Source organism: Notolepis coatsorum (genome assembly GCF_963971535.1).
Source record: "Notolepis coatsorum genome assembly, chromosome: 8".
Classification (NCBI taxonomy): domain Eukaryota; kingdom Metazoa; phylum Chordata; class Actinopteri; order Aulopiformes; family Paralepididae; genus Notolepis; species Notolepis coatsorum.
This window is the reverse complement of record NC_140172.1, coordinates 14784622-14800851: the sequence shown is the minus strand read 5'-3', so window position 1 is coordinate 14800851 and position 16230 is coordinate 14784622. Positions and strand designations below refer to the sequence as shown.

Sequence of the window (16230 nt, the reverse complement as noted above, 5' to 3'; positions counted from 1 at the left end):
AGACACTTCTCTCCTGTTGGCGCACAATAGAAGGAATGTCAACTTCTATGTTTGTGCATGCGATCTGCATCAGATGAAATAACATCCGTGCGCGTACTTCTGCTCAGAAAAGTGCTGGGACGGCGTGGTACTGCGTGGCATGACCACTGCACCCCCCGGATCATTAGTGACCCACAATAGATGGAAATTATGTTAGCGAACTTACCTGATGTATAATGCAGTGCAGCATTGGACACTCAACGCCACTCTGCCTTAGAAGCCCGGCGAATCCTGTGTGTTTTCCTTTCATTGCGGGTGCTCCATCGGTAACAACAGCGGACAGTTTATCAAACCCCCCATATTGCTGCACGGCACTTTCAACAGTGTTGAATATGTCCACACTAGGGCTGACCCCTATTAGTCGAATAGTCAACTAATCGATCGAAAGGAGCCATAGTCGACTGCCGACCTCTTAGTCGAATGCTAAAAAATAAAAATAAAAAAAGATTTAATATTGGCCTGGGGCCGCATGGAGCGTCGGTGAGGGCCGAAATTGGAAAATAAATTGAAAGTCCTTTAATTTAATTGTTCACTGTCTGTGGGAACCCTGTTTACAATACTGTACGTAATTGTCATCTCCAGGGTTCACACAAGGTCCTTGAAGTGCTTAAAGTGCTTGATTTTTTACAAAAAAAAAGTCAAGGCCCGGAATTCCTTGAAAACAGCTAATTTTTTAACAAGGTGCTTAACCCTTTAATCGCCAAGGACGACTTAACACGTCATTCTCCGCCATGCGTAATCTGCCAATGACGTCGTACAGCATCTTTGAGATCAATATTTAAAAAATCTGTCATGGCAATCATATTTCACCCACGGAGACTTGAGATCTCCTGTAGATCTCCTCTCAACTCTCCAACGGTTCAAGACCGCCATCTGGTGGCCGATCGGCGAATTGCCAAAACCGGAAGTGACGCGCCGGAAGTGGTGCTCGCCTATATTTCGTCCGGGCACTCGCTATCGGGACTCCAACTTGATACACTGGACATCGATCGGTTGCAAATAACTCGATAAACAACATGATTTGGACGCATATAGTATTATACAACCTGGAAATGGATCGCATATACCATATATCAACATCCCATAATAGCGATCTTTCTGCTCCACGCTGATCACCCAACGGTCAGAGGAAGCCGCGGTGAGTTTCAGCGTTTTTGATTATTATTAACTAGGGGTGGGAATCACCAGTTTCATCATGATACGATACGATATCGATTCTTTGGACAACGATACGATATTTGCCGATATCACAAAGTCTCTCACGATACAATACGATACGATTAGATTCAGGTGCCTGCAATCGATATGAGATGATATCATATGCCCATTTAACACAATCAGTAACATTTAGATCAACAAAAAAAAGGTAATGAAAATATCATTTGACATTTGTATTTTTGAGCTCTTCCAGACATTTAAAGGAAAATCAATCTATTGTTTTTAATACAAATAGACCTCCTGTTCACTGTAAAGTGCCACGTTTTTATATATTGAGCTTTAAACTTTAAGCTAAATTTTTTGGAACTCAAAACTCACAACCTCCCTCTCCCAAACCGTTCCTACAACAATTTGTTGATGTTGCATGATCATGTATAGGCCTACATTTATTATGTATTATATTGTTTATGTTTAAAATAACATTTAAACATCAAACTCCTCTGACCTCATCTGGTCTTTCCAAAGACGCGCGCACACACACAGAAAGGGAGAATGCTATGCTGTAACATCTACACACACGGAGCTACTGCTGTTCTTGGGCGGATATGAGACTCTCCACAGGATTTTCAAAATAAGAGTATCGATATGAATCGATCTTATTACAAATTAGACCCAGGCAACTACCGCCCTGTTTCTATTCTCACCTCCATCCCGAAAGTCATGGAAAAAATAGTCTACGAACAGGTCGAAAAGTACCTAGCGGAAAAAAATCTAATCTACGAATTCCAATCTGGCTTCAGAACATCCCACTCCACTGACACATGCCTTCTCTATTTGAATGACCACATCAAACAAGAGGTGGACGCAGGCAAATACTGCGGCATGGTCATGCTGGACCTACAAAAGGCCTTTGACACGGTCAATCACTCCATTCTGATTGACAAGCTAAAAGCAATTGGTTTTGATAGTCTATCAGTGAGCTGGATGCAATCCTACCTTGAGGGGAGGGAACAGATGGTGGAGGTAAACGGTACTCTATCCCCCCCCCTCACAGTGAGCTGTGGTGTTCCACAAGGAAGCATACTAGGACCGCTACTGTTCCTAATTTATGCAAATGACATGTCGTCAGCTTGTGACTGCAACTTGTTCCTGTTTGCGGACGACTCAGCCCTGCTGGTCTCTGACAAGAACAAGTTACAGGTTGAAAAAACCCTCAGCTCGGAACTAGGCAGAATCTGCATATGGCTCGCTGATAACAAACTATCATTACACATGGGCAAAACAGAGTCCATTCTCTTCGGTTCAAATAACAAACTCAGCAAGACCGACGGCTTCTCAGTTACAGTGGGTGACAATATTGTCACAAGGAAAGATGAAATTACCTACCTGGGTTCCATCCTAGAGGCTAATCTCTCCTGTGACAAAATGGCATCCAATGTAATAAAAAAAGTCAACCAACGAACTCGATTCTTGTACCGGATCTCCTCTCTGGTAAACAAGAACACCCTGAAGACTCTGGCAGGAGCACTCATTCAGGGGTACTACGACTATGCTTGCACCTCATGGTACCAAAGCACCTCAAAGGCGCTAAAAACAAAATTACAAACATCTCAAAACAAACTGGTCAGACTACTGCTTGACCTTACTCCTAGAACCCACCTCACCCCTGCCCACTTTGACAACCTAGGATGGCTTAGAGTAGACGACAGAGTACAACAACTTGCAATGGGCCTGGTCTACAAGATACACTACACGACCAAGGTACCCATGTACATGTCAAAATACTTCCCAAAGGTCAGTGAATACCACGATCACAACACCAGAGGGAGCTCCACAAATCATGTTAAACCCAGATTCGGCTCAAATAAGGGACTAAACACGTTTCGCAATTATGCCACATCAATGTGGAACGCCCTACCCAAAGCTGTAAAGGAATGTGGATCACTACCCACTTTCAAAACCTCTCTCAAGGGACACCTACGGGAGACTGCAATTCAACACTGGCCCCTGTAAATATCCTAACCCAACCCCCTCCAATGTACAGTCATTTACCTAGTATGGTTTTGTCAATAGTTCAATGTACAATTGTGTTTGTTTGTACAGTGTCTCCTCCCCCCCCCCCCTCAATGTACAGTGTTACTTGTTTATACAGTGTGCCCCCCGCCCCCCCCCCCCCCCCAACCACCTCCAATGTAAATTACCCAGTATGGTTGTCAATATCCCAATGTACCCAACCCCCCCCACCCAACCTCCTCCAATGTACAGTTTCTACGTCAAATGTATATACTCCCTTTTCTTGACTCCTTCTGTATCACAAAAAGTACTGTATTTGCAAATCTGGTATGTCATAAATGTATAGATGTAGCAGTAGATGTATGTCATGTATGTCATATATGTCTATATGAATTGAAAATGGGGGACCCTGATGGAAACAAGACAAACGTCTTTCTCAGGTCTGCATCCCCTTAACAATTGTATGTATTGAGCCGTACTGTATTGTACCCATTCTGCAATCTGTTAAATAAAGTTTTCATTCATTCATTCATTCATCGCATCGATCCGATTCGATTGTTGATAATTACATCGATGTATCGATCTGGATCGATGTATCGTCCCACCCCTATTATTAACCGTATAATCTGCTCTGATATATATATCGCCCATACTACATGAATCATTTAACGTCGGCCACGGACTTATAAACCCCCCCCCCCCCCCCCCCCTCCGGTCACCAGCAGATGATGAGGCATGACGTTTAGGACCTTGTACATTTGACATTTTTTATCTGACGTCAATCGGTATCAAACTACATTTGATGATCTAATATATGTATTTGTGGCTATAACTCACGTTCTATGGAATGCTGCAGAAAACGATAAAAACATATTTATACTTTAGACCATATTTTAGTATGAATGTGTGAATGAAAAAGTAGAACGTTGCTACATCCTAAACGATAGATACTTGATGTTGAATGGGCCATAGTAATGTCAATTTAGCAATACAATTTAAAAAGTTATAGCCCTGCAAAGAAGGGGAACATCTCCATAGACAAATAGAGCTGGCAGAGGACGGTATAAGATCAGAATAATCCCTGGCAGATAAAGGGTTAAAAAGTCCTTGAAATTCAAATCAACCATTCGCATTGAATGTTTTGTTCATCCATGATCATATTGTTCAGAATCAAGAAATTTTCTTTTTTTGTTCTGTTATAAAAATCTGACGAGTCGCTGTCTCACGCACTCCCAACTGCTTTTCCTCATTTCTTCACGTGTGATGCTCTAGCTGGCAAGCAGGCCAAGAAGATGCTTAAAAAACCAGCATTTAAAAGTTAATTGTATTCTTCGAGTGACATCCTTGAAAATGAAAAATAGTGCCTGGAAAAGTATTTAAAAGTCCTTGAATTTCATTTTGCAATGTCTGTGGGAACCCTGCATTTCTGAAATATGATTTCCTGTTTTTAGGTGCACCAGGTGTGGGAAGGAGCCACATCAAAAACGCCCTGCTCACCAGATACCCCGAGAAGTTTGCCTACCCTGCAGCACGTATGTTGTGTCATCATCTTGGCCGGTTAAGGTTTAAGGTTAGAAATGAAAGGTTTTCTCAGGGAGCCTCCCTCTGTGCTTTTTGAGATGACCAGAAGCCCCATGTTCACTTTCCTTGTGTGGGGAAATAACTTAACCGCAAGCTGATTGGAAGTTGCAGAGGAAGTCCCGCCTCCTGTGAATAATAATATCCACGTGATACGTTACTCACGATGTCAGTGGCCTCGTCCACATCCCATTCACTCATGCCATTGGCCACTTCCAAGAGGTTGGCCACATGGTCCCGCCGCCCAAATTATTAGAATTTATTTTTTGCAACATACCAGAAGTGTCCTTTGCTGTGTTAACCCTTTCACTACCACACTACAGACGGTTAACCCTTTCACTACCACACTACAGACGGTTAACCCTTTCACTACCACACTACAGAAGGTTAACCTTTCACTACCACCAAGGGTTAACCGTCTGTAGTGTGGTAGTGAAAGGGTTAACCTTCTGTAGTGTGGTAGTGAAAGGGTTAACCGTCTGTAGTGTTCTGTAGTGTGGTAGTGAAAGGGTTAACCTTCTGTAGTGTGGTAGTGAAAGGGTTAACCGTCTGTAGTGTGGTAGTGAAAGGGTTAACCAAGTTTCAAGTTCAAGTTTCTTTATTAGTCGTCATACAGAAGTACAGAATACTTTTATATGAAATGCTTCTTTCTGTTTTGCTCCAGAGATTGTGCTAGATAAAAATAGATAAGTATAAAATAAGTATAGTAAGTATAAAATAGAAGTCAAGTATGTAGACAAAAGTGTTCAATATATACCGTACATATATACAATGTACAATGCAGAGTAGAAAAGTAACTGAGTTACCATACAATATACTATATACTATACAGTACAATGCAGAAATGGGATGAGGTACAATTTAGGTACAGTTTACAGTAAGGTGTAATGTACCTTCTGTAGTGTGGTAGTGAAAGGATTAACCCATTGTCGTGTGGCAGTGAAAAGGTTAACCTGTGTATAGTCGCAGTGAAGGGTTAACCGTTTGGTAGTGCGGCAGTGAAAGGGTTAAGTCCGAGCTGTGACTCCCTGTCCCCGTGCAGACACCACCCGGCCGCCGCGGAAGGACGAGGAGAACGGCCAGGACTACTTCTTCATCTCCGACGAGGACATGACCAAGTGGATCTCCGGGAACAAGCTGCTGGAGTACGGCAGCTTCCAGGGCAACATGTTCGGCACCAAGATCGAGACCGTCACGCAGATCCACGAGCAGGGCAAGATCGCTCTGCTAGATATTGAGCCACAGGTACGCCTTCTTCACAATTCATGCCATTTTGTGGACACTTATTGAAAGTACAAATACGTGAGTGAGTGAGTGAGTGAGTGAGTGAGTGAGTGAGTGAGTGAGTGAGTGAGTGAGTCTGTTGGAAACATGCTAGGTTAAACCCAGGGGTGTAAAGTACTTGCGTAATTGTACTTTACTTGAGTATTATTAGGTTTGTATACTTGCACTTTTACTCAATTACATTTCAGAGGAAAAAAACATACTTTTTACTCCTTACATTTAGCCAGATACTCTGACTTTTACTTGAGTATGATTTTGAGATGGTACCCATACTTTCACTTAACCCTTTCACTGCCACGCTACCAAACGGTTAACCCTTTCACTGCGACAATACACAGAAGGTTAACCCTTTCACTGCCATACAACAGCAGGTTAACCCTTTCACTGCCACACTACAGAAGGTTAACCCTTTACACACTACCGACGGGGTAACCGTTTTTTTATATAATAATAATTATATTAGATTGTGAAAAAAACAGACCCCGGTGGGCGGTCGTTAGTGGTTAACATACCGCTGTATTCGTTTGGTACACTACACAGCCGTTCGGTATGGTACGGTACACACTGAAACGGTTCGGTACGGATACGTGTACCTTTACACCCCTAGTCGGTAGTGTGATAGTAAAGGATTAACCTTCTGTAGTGTGGCAGTGAAAGGGTTAAGTATAATTTCTGGGTACTTTTTACACCCCTGGTTAAACCTAGATCCCTCTACAGTACAAACTATCTGTGTCCGTGCACTCAACCAAAATCATTCAGTGAAGTTACAGTAGTAAGAACATTTTTTGAAAGGCTCTCAAAGGCATACACAGACCTTTTAGCAAAAACAAATCTCTTTTGATATATTATTCACTGTTATGAGATGAGAAGATCGCTGTTGGTTTTATCTTTGTTCGTCCAGTATTGCCTGTGTCATGGCGCATGCTAACCCTTTAGCACAGTGCACCCGTTAAGTGGTCGGTATAAACTAGCTTAGCTGTGTATGTTCAAATAAATTTATAAAATATAATAATGGGTGTGAATTGCCCAAAATATTTTGTTCTGTTCTAGTGAAGAACTATCGAACCTCCAGGTTCTATTGTTCACATAAGTAAAGAATCCTTTAGTGAGTTTTTACTTATTGTAACTGAGGGGTTACAAAACCCTGACTGTATTAAAGATTGTGATAGATTAAACCACTGCTAGTTATGTACTTTAATTACTGGCCAAACAGTACATCAAATATAGATGGTGAACACCCACAAGAACACGGCATTGACACAGAAATACTATTGGAGGGTAATTTATTATTATTAGGCAACGTTAGGTTACAGAATGAGAATTAGGGTCGCGCTTGTATGGCGAAGAATATACGTAAAGTCAGTCAAGAGCATAAGTCACTAAGAATAGCAGGAATCCTACGATGGGTCTAAGCTGACGCCACCTGTTGTATAGTAGCAATTATATAGGGCAACACCGGTACCAACTGGAGACAATGGGTTCCCTCCGGGGTGTAAGGCCTGGAGGGTAGAGGAATGTTCGGGTACTCCGTCTGAGTCAACGGGGAATAAAGAGACTCCAGGTACAGGAGTCGGTGCTTGTACTCCCTTGATCAGCAGACAAAAGCAATAGTTGTAATCCAAGATGCTCGACAGCATTGACGACAGCTAGCCAGCCCCTTCCACGAGGCAGGCCCGAGTGGTAATCCTCACGAGGTTAAATCCCAAACGATAGTGGAAATCAACGGTACTCTTCTCCGGTAGTCACGTCCCAAATCAATATAATCCAACCAGGAATGGTTCTGCAATCGCCGGCGCCGATTCTCCTGTGTACATGTCCAACGGTTCTCGCCTAGGACTCCTCGGGTGTGGGCGACGTATTTAGGCCACACAGCCTGGATAAGTGCACTAGCTAAAGACACGACGAACCGATGGGTAATGCTACACACGGAAGAACTGTGGCCGCACAATATACAATAAATGATCGACTATTGACTTCACATTAGATTAAGTCGAACTCAACGTTACTTCATTAAACTCTGACACTTTAACATTCTATTCGCACGCGGTTCTCAATGCTCTATTTAGACGCAAGGTTTCTCACTTCACTGCACGTTGACTCGTGGTGAAGGTGGGTAAGGTTTTGAACTAGTTACTGCTGTTTACACCTGCGCCGTATTTATACTTAAGTGAATATCTAGTCCCAACCTCAGTCCTTGTCTCGTATTACTACGCTGACTCTGGGCATGTTCTGACATGCCTGCAGTTGTCTTTGAACTTGCCGTTGGGGGCTTGCGCGTTGGCGCCTGGGGGCGCTGTCCAATAGGAGAGCGAATATTACTCTGGTCTGTACGCAGGTAAAGGGATATTCCGTGTATATATATAAATAATATACAAAGTATATCAAACGATACATATATATATTCAGTTTAATCTGGCCCTTCACAACACTTATTTATAGTCAGAATTTATTGTCATTATACAGCACAAGTACAGTACAACAAAAAGAGGTTTGGCATCCAACCAGAGTGCAAATGTAGTGCGACAGTAATATACCATGTACAGGTGATTTAAACTGTGTATAAAATATATAAATGAGTACTACTGAGTAATAGTGCTAATCAGATGTATGTACAGAGTTGTAGTATTAATATGTACAGTGATACAGGTATAAAGAACATAATGGTAGTAAGTCATACTGGCCAGCAGCGTAACTAGTAAGAGTAGGTAAGGGATATGTACAGATCGATAATAGTATCTACATATATGTAAAAAAGGATTATATGCAGGTATGTACAGACAGATGTGGATATATATATATATATATATATATATATATATATATATATATATATATATATATATATATATATATAGGGTAATAATAGATATACAGCATATACAGCACTATTGTACATTCTATCATACAGAGTTATATGGGTAGACTATAGTATGAGTTAGGTAGTTATGATAATTATGATTACAGTGTAGGGCAGTTGTAGACAGCAGTAGGTAGGTATAATTTGAGTATAGGCAACGGAGTTCAGAGTGCGTACAGTATGGATAACAGCCTAGGGTATAGGCAATGGAGTCCGAGTTGATATGGTAGGGCGGCTGTCATTGTGGTACAGAGTTCAGAGTTTATATGGTATGGGGGGGGGGGGGGGTGGGGGGCTGTCATAATTTTTTTTTATCTTGAACATTTTCAACCATAAACACACAAATTTGCAATAACAAAATAAAAAAATACAAATAAAATATATCTTCCTAGACATGGAAGCAATAATCAACATAGCTCAAGACAATGGTTTTGATCGAGAAGGGACAGAAAGAAGCAAAGCGTATCTGGTCCTGCCCCTTCCTTACAATATCATATTAATATGTAATAAGTTATCTATCGATATCACAAAATAATATACCTATCCACTACAGCAAAAGATAAATAAATTATTACAAAAATACTAGTTCACGTTATTTTCAAGCTCCTCTAACTTATACTTGTCCAAGAATTCCTGTTTATAATCTGCATTTAAACATTTCAATAGTATTACTTGTTTTTATTGCTACATCAAGGCCACCATGGTACAGAGTAAGTGGTAAGTGCATGTTTCTCTAATCTAATGTAAAATGTGCTGCATTGCCTTGTTCCCCCCACAGACCCTGAAGCTGCTGAGAACGGCAGAGTTTGCTCCTCTGGTGGTTTTCATCGCACCGACCAACACGGCTGCCCAGGTGCTCTTTACTTTTCTGAGGAGAAAGTACATTTAATGGTGACGTTGCACTTTGGCAACTAAACAACACATGTTTTTCTCTCCAAACACATTAGAATGATTTGATGGCCTCCCAACACCAGTTGCCCCCGACTTTACCATAGAACTTGAGCTACTGTGGCAATACCAGGTGTAGGGGTGGCAGAATAAAACAACACAGACGAGTTGTGTTTCCCAAAATAATACTTTCTCTTTATTTTCTAATCAAACAAAATATTTCACGGTTCTCCTCACTCTCTCTCTGACTTCAACTTAGACTGCCTGCCGGGGGGGCTTTTCCACTGAACCGTTCTGTCTGCTCGCCCCTGATATGAGAGAGTGAGCGTGTGTGTCCTTCCTTGGGCCCTATTTGCTCGACGCATCGCGTCGTGATTCGCTAGCTGGTCTTGATGGCCTCATTAGCGGCAGGTGGCCTGATATGGGGCGCCCTTCAGTCACCAAGCCCGGTGGTGGCTTGGGGTTGCCACACCACCTAATACGTGAATGGACCTGTCTCAAACCCTGCCCTCTTTTCTTGATCCTCCAATCACAACTGTCGCTAAGTTTGTCCGAGGTAAGCGACAGTTGTGATTGGAGGATCAAGAAAAGAGGGCAGGGTTTGAGACAGGTCCATTGGCTGTTAGTACGTGTTAGAAACAGAATTGACCATCGGCCTGAAGTAGACATCCTCAAGATGCCCACGGTAGCTCAATATTTGGTGACAAAAATACATTAACACATTCGGGGCCAGGTTTTCATTACATAGTTTCACTGTGTGCGTCACGTTGTTTGTAGAGCTAAATCTATATTTTATATTATAGCTATGGATACAATACCATGGTCATTTGACAGTAACTATCCTCCGATGCAAAAAAGAATAAATGTTTCATGGTTCATGCGTCATCCCGTGGTGAATATGAGTATAATTTCGGAATGATCCGGGCTAATTCCTGGGAGGCTGGCTATAGGGCGCAACGTGAATTCTACTAGAACCATTGGCGTTTTCAAATCAAATGCATATGATGGCCGGTACTGCACCTTCGGAGTCCCAGTATGCCTTTTAACGGCAACATACAGGTCCCTGACATTGAATAGGATATTAAAATCGGAGAAAAAGGGAAAACTATCCAAAAACTTATATATACGTTAACACTGACCGCCAGCACCAGGGGGCGCTGATCCCCCTTCAGCGCAAGGTCTTTATTCAATGGATATAGTTTTAGACTGCGACATTTGCGAGTGCTTAAAATATATCTTATATTATAGCTATGGGTCTAATACACCCGTTGATTGTCAGTGAGTTGCGTCCAGTCAACATGCACAAAACAGATTGTTTTTTCATCCGTACATTTCCGCTTTATACCGTTTTGAATACGAGTATGGTTTGGGTGATTCTGAGTAATTTCAGGAAAAGACGAGAAAAAGGCATTTTAGTGTAATCCAGTCATCATGTTGTAATTTTTCGGCTGATTATTTTTTTACTTCACTCTAGATTGACATTCATCACAATTCTGTGGCGGGAGTCACTCTGTGAATACAAACATAGAAGACAGCTGTGGGGGAGGTGGTCAGTGGAGGGACAGTGAGGAGTTTACTGTATAAATATTTAGGGTGACACTTCTCTACAAGCAAAACTTGATGGGACATAATCATAACCGACTTCAGTGTCCTCCATGTTCACGTCCATCTTCTTTACTGTTGATTTCCGCATGCGGTGTCCGTTCAGGAGCAGTGACCAGTTCACACCGGGATCTGATATTGGCCACATATAAAAGAAAACCAATGTGAACCCTACACTCTGCATCTTCTGGCCGCCTCAGACCCACTCCTATCCGAGCTCCGGGAGGGTCATCAAGGAGAAGCCGCCTTTTCTCAGTCTTTGCCCCACAATGGTGGAACGAACTACCCACCCGAGTCAGGACAGCCGAAACCCGTCCAATCTTTCGCCGTCAACTAAAGACGCACTTCTTCAACCATTATCTGAAATTTAAAAAAGAATAATCTAACCCTAACTAACCTTACTGTCATGCACTTGTCCTAATATACTAACCTACACTGTAGCACTCAACACTTTGATGAACATTGTTACTCAGCTGATAGAGTTGTGCCCTTCCTGATGGCTTGTCGTACAGAACTTGTAAGTCGCTTTGGATAAAAGCGTTTCAGCTAAATGACTAAATGTAAATGAACAACCAAACAAAAAATATCAGATCTTGAGAATTGAGCTCTAAGGCCTGCGGTTTGAACATAGCCTAAAACATTGTTGTCGGTGTGTCCTCCTCTTTATAGACGGAGTCTCTGCAGGCGATCCAGAAGGAGTCCGACGCCATCCGGGCCACGTACCGGCACTTCTTCGACGAGATCCTCATCAACAACGACGTGGACGACAGCGTGAAGGGGGTGGAGGAGGCCATCGAGCGCGCCACGTCCACCCCACAGTGGGTGCCTGTGTCCTGGGTGTACTGACGACCGGCTGTCGCTGAGCGTGATTTTAGTTTTGCCGGAAAAAGTTAAATAAATGAATAAAACAGTGCAATATCACTCCCTCCTGCGCGAGACCTTGGCGGAGCGTGCGATGCCTCGGGCGTCTCTCTGGTTTGGATTAACTGTTCAGTTTAATGCGATTGTTGTCATTGAGATGTTCTTTTCTCTTCTTTTTTTCTTTTTGTACAAAAGCATCCCAGCAAATAAATGTAAGCAATATAGTGAAAAGATGGATTCTCAAGAAGCTCACCAGGGGATATATATTTTCAAAGGTACTCACAGTTGCACGAGGGTTTCAAACAGACAAACGCTAGGGTTTGAAAGCTCGGCGTTGCTAATAAACATTTTATATATTTTTTATAAACTGCTCAACACGGCTCAAAGCGGCTTTAGCTGCCTGATGCGCCTGCGCGGTGATCACAGCGCACAGCGCATCAGGCACCCAACGCCGGAAATAAAGCTGTGTTGACCAGTGTTGACCAGTTTATAAAAATTATTTAAAATGTTTATTAGCAATGCCAAGCTTTCAAACCCTAACGTTTGTCTGTTCGAAAACCTTGTGCAACTGTGAGTACCTTTGAACGAACGGTTCGGGTAGGACCAGTTCTTCAGGGTAAATCTAGGCTGGTTTGCCATTGCTGTTGACCAATGCAAGAAATAATTACATGAACCACAACTGTGAAGAAAAAATTCTCACTTTAAACCGACAGGGTTCCATTATATGTGTAAACATGGTCTCTTACGAGACAAAGGCACACTGTGTAAGAGGCATGTGTAACTATCACTGTGGATTTGGTCGTTTGTGCCGTTATGTTATTAAGGGGGTGAGTCGTGACGTTTTCTTTATTTTAAAAAGGTTTTGGCCACGTGCGAAAATGCAAAGACAAGGAAGGTGTGTCTTCTACATGCAATTGTTTTCACCGAATCATCATCATCATCAACAGCCTCAGTTATTTCAGCTCATCAGAACTGTATACCTCATGGAATAAAGTAAAGGCGGCTTTAACTGAATAAAAAGTCCCCCCACTCCGTCGCAACTGTCCTGTCTGTGGCGGCCTCCTTCCTTTAAGCTAATGTTAGAAATGCTCAGGTTTGTTTTGTAGTTACCGTGTCATGTGACTTGTTTGCATCATGTGGTTCCTGCAGAGCTTCTCTGACAGGTATGACGAGTACACAGGTATGAGGGGTACACGGGTATGAGGGGTACACGGGTATGAGGGGTACACGGGTATGAGGGGTACACAGGTATGAGGGGTACACGGGTATGAGGGGTACACAGGTAGGAGGGGTACACGGGTATGACGAGTACACGGGTATGAGGGGTACACGGGTATGAGGTACACAGGTAGGAGGGGTACACGGGTATGACGGGTACACGGGTATGAGGGGTACACAGGTAGGACGGGTACACGGGTATGACGAGTACACAGGTAGGAGGGGTACACGGGTATGAGGTACACAGGTAGGAGGGGTACACGGGTATGAGGGGTACACGGGTATGAGGGGTACACGGGTATGACGAGTACACGGGTAGGAGCGGTACACAGGTATGAGGTGTACACACGGGTATGATGGGTACACTGGTAGGAGGGGTACATGGGTATGAGGTACACACGGGTAGGAGGTGTACACACGGGTATGACCTTTCACCTGAAATATGCAAAGAACTGACATCCACTTCAAATTCTCTTTAAACTATTTTCCATCCGTGAAGACAAGAGGGTCCTCTTCTCTCACCGCCGCGGTCAAGAAGGCATTCGCTAATCTAATGGAACCAACTGCGATGGAATCTAATTCATCCGGATAGTAGTGCCGTTCCTTTGTTAGCGGGTGCAAAAGTCATTCCATTTGACATTTTTCCTGAAAAATGAAGAATGAACCCGACTCAAGGCTCCAGTAGTTTGAGTGTATTCGCCTCTTCTTCCCCTCTGCAGTGAGCCTCATCGACAAGGCTCGGGACCCTTACTGACCCCCCCCCCCCCCCCCCACTGTGTTACATTAACACACCCCTACTGGATTAATTAGTGTATATACTTGATATACATTAACCTTTGCGTGGTGAGAAATTATTTTTATTTTTACCTGACACTTATTGCAGCGGCCCGCCTGACCTCAAACCTACCGAAGTCGGCCCATGTCACCCCACTTCTTAGGGACCTGCACTGGCTCCCCATTGCTGCACGAATCCGCTTCATTCAAGGCCCTCGACCTGGCATACCGTGCGGCAAAGGGAACCGCTCCCGCCTACCTCCGGTCAATGGTCTCTAACTACACACCCTCAAGACCCCTACGCTCTGCGTCTTCTGGCCGCCTCAGACCTACTCCTATCCAAGCTCCGGGAGGGTCATCAAAGAGAAGCCGCCTATTCTCAGTCCTTGCCCCACAATGGTGGAATGAACTACCCACCACAGTTAGGACAGCCGAATCCCGTCCAATCTTTCGCCGTCGACTAAAGACTCACTTCTTCAACCATTATCTGAAATGATAAAAAAAAAAAAAAATCTAACCCCGACTAACCTTAATGTCATGCACTTGTCCTAATAAACTAACCTACACTGTAACACGCAACACTTTGATGAACATTGTTACTCAGCTGATAGAGTTATACCCTTCTTGCTGTCTTGTCGCACAGAACTTGTAAGTCGCTTTGGATAAAAGCGTCAGCTAAATGACTAAATGTAAATGTATTGGCTGTGACTCATTTTCAGTGAAGAACATATACAATAACCCATTTTCATTGAGTTACATATGTGGTGTTCAGTGTGTGTGGAAATTGTAGGAAAGTCCAAATGAAACAAAATGGATCCCTGGACCTCCACCTTGTTTCATTTATATTTGTTCAAGAGCAACACGATTTATTCCGTTCATGTCTTGAATAGTATTTCTTTATTACAAAAAAATGTCATATGCTGTCTAGATTGCTTGTCATTTATATAGTTAGCATGCTTATTTTTTACACTTTATGATAAATCACAATAATGTTGTGGTCCACTGTACCTGTTATTTTGGGGAATAACAAAAATGCAAACGCCACCCAAGGGTTTAAATATTATTTGGAGGTACTTTTTTATAAAGTTCTAAACCTGTTACTGTGACACACTGGGAGATACATAGTGTTGTGATTTACTGAAATTATTTTTACACCAATAATTGTTTAGTGGCTGCTTATGACTCACCAAGGTGGCTACAACATGGCGTCTGTGTCGGTGGTTATGACTCACCAAGGTGGCTACAACATGGCGTCCGTGTTGGTGGTTATGACTCACTAAGGTGGCTACAACATGGCGTCCGTGTCAGTGGTTAAACTTATGACTCACCAATGTGGCTACAACATGGCGTCTGTCGGTTATGACTCACTAAGGTGGCTACAACATGGCGTCTGTGTCGGTGGTTATGACTCACTAAGGTGGCTACAACATGGCGTCTGTCTGTGGTTATGACTCACTAAGGTGGCTACATCGTGGCGTCTGTCGGTTATGACTCACTAAGGTGGCTACAACATGGCGTCTGTGTCGGTGGTTATGACTCACCAAGGTGGCTACGACATGGCGCCTGTGTCGGTGGTTATTATGACTCACCAAGGTGGCTACAACATGGCGTCTGTGTCGGTGGTTATGACTCACTAAGGTGGCTACAACATGGCGTCCATGTCCGTGGCTTATGACTCACCAAGGTGGCTACAACATGGCATCCATGTCAGTGGCTTATGACTCACTAAGGTGGCTACAACATGGCGTCCGTGTCGGTGGCTTATGACTCACTAAGGTGGCCACAACATGGTGTCAGTGGCTTATCACTCAATGATGAGATGGCCACAACATGGCGTCCGTGTCAATGGCTTATGACTCACTGATAAGGTGGCCACCATGTGATGTCCACACACACCCACCTGGCAGAACTCTGGTAATAAATGGCTCTGGTCCTAATTGAGCAGATCTCAGAGGGTC

General features: G+C 43.2%; 1 protein-coding gene across 2 annotated transcripts in view; it reads left to right on the top strand.

The window, feature by feature from the left end:
* mpp1 (MAGUK p55 scaffold protein 1) overlaps positions 1 to 12805 on the top strand; it is a 54018-nt gene extending 41213 nt beyond the window's left edge. For both annotated transcript variants that reach the window (XM_084320146.1, XM_084320147.1), the window contains exons 9-12: positions 4662 to 4742; positions 5831 to 6033; positions 9708 to 9782; positions 12089 to 12805. In XM_084320146.1, the coding sequence (XP_084176272.1) occupies positions 4662 to 4742; positions 5831 to 6033; positions 9708 to 9782; positions 12089 to 12265 (536 nt within the window). In that variant the 3' untranslated portion in view covers positions 12266 to 12805. The remainder of the gene's footprint in view (positions 1 to 4661; positions 4743 to 5830; positions 6034 to 9707; positions 9783 to 12088) is intronic.
* The last annotated feature ends 3425 nt before the right edge of the window (positions 12806 to 16230 follow it).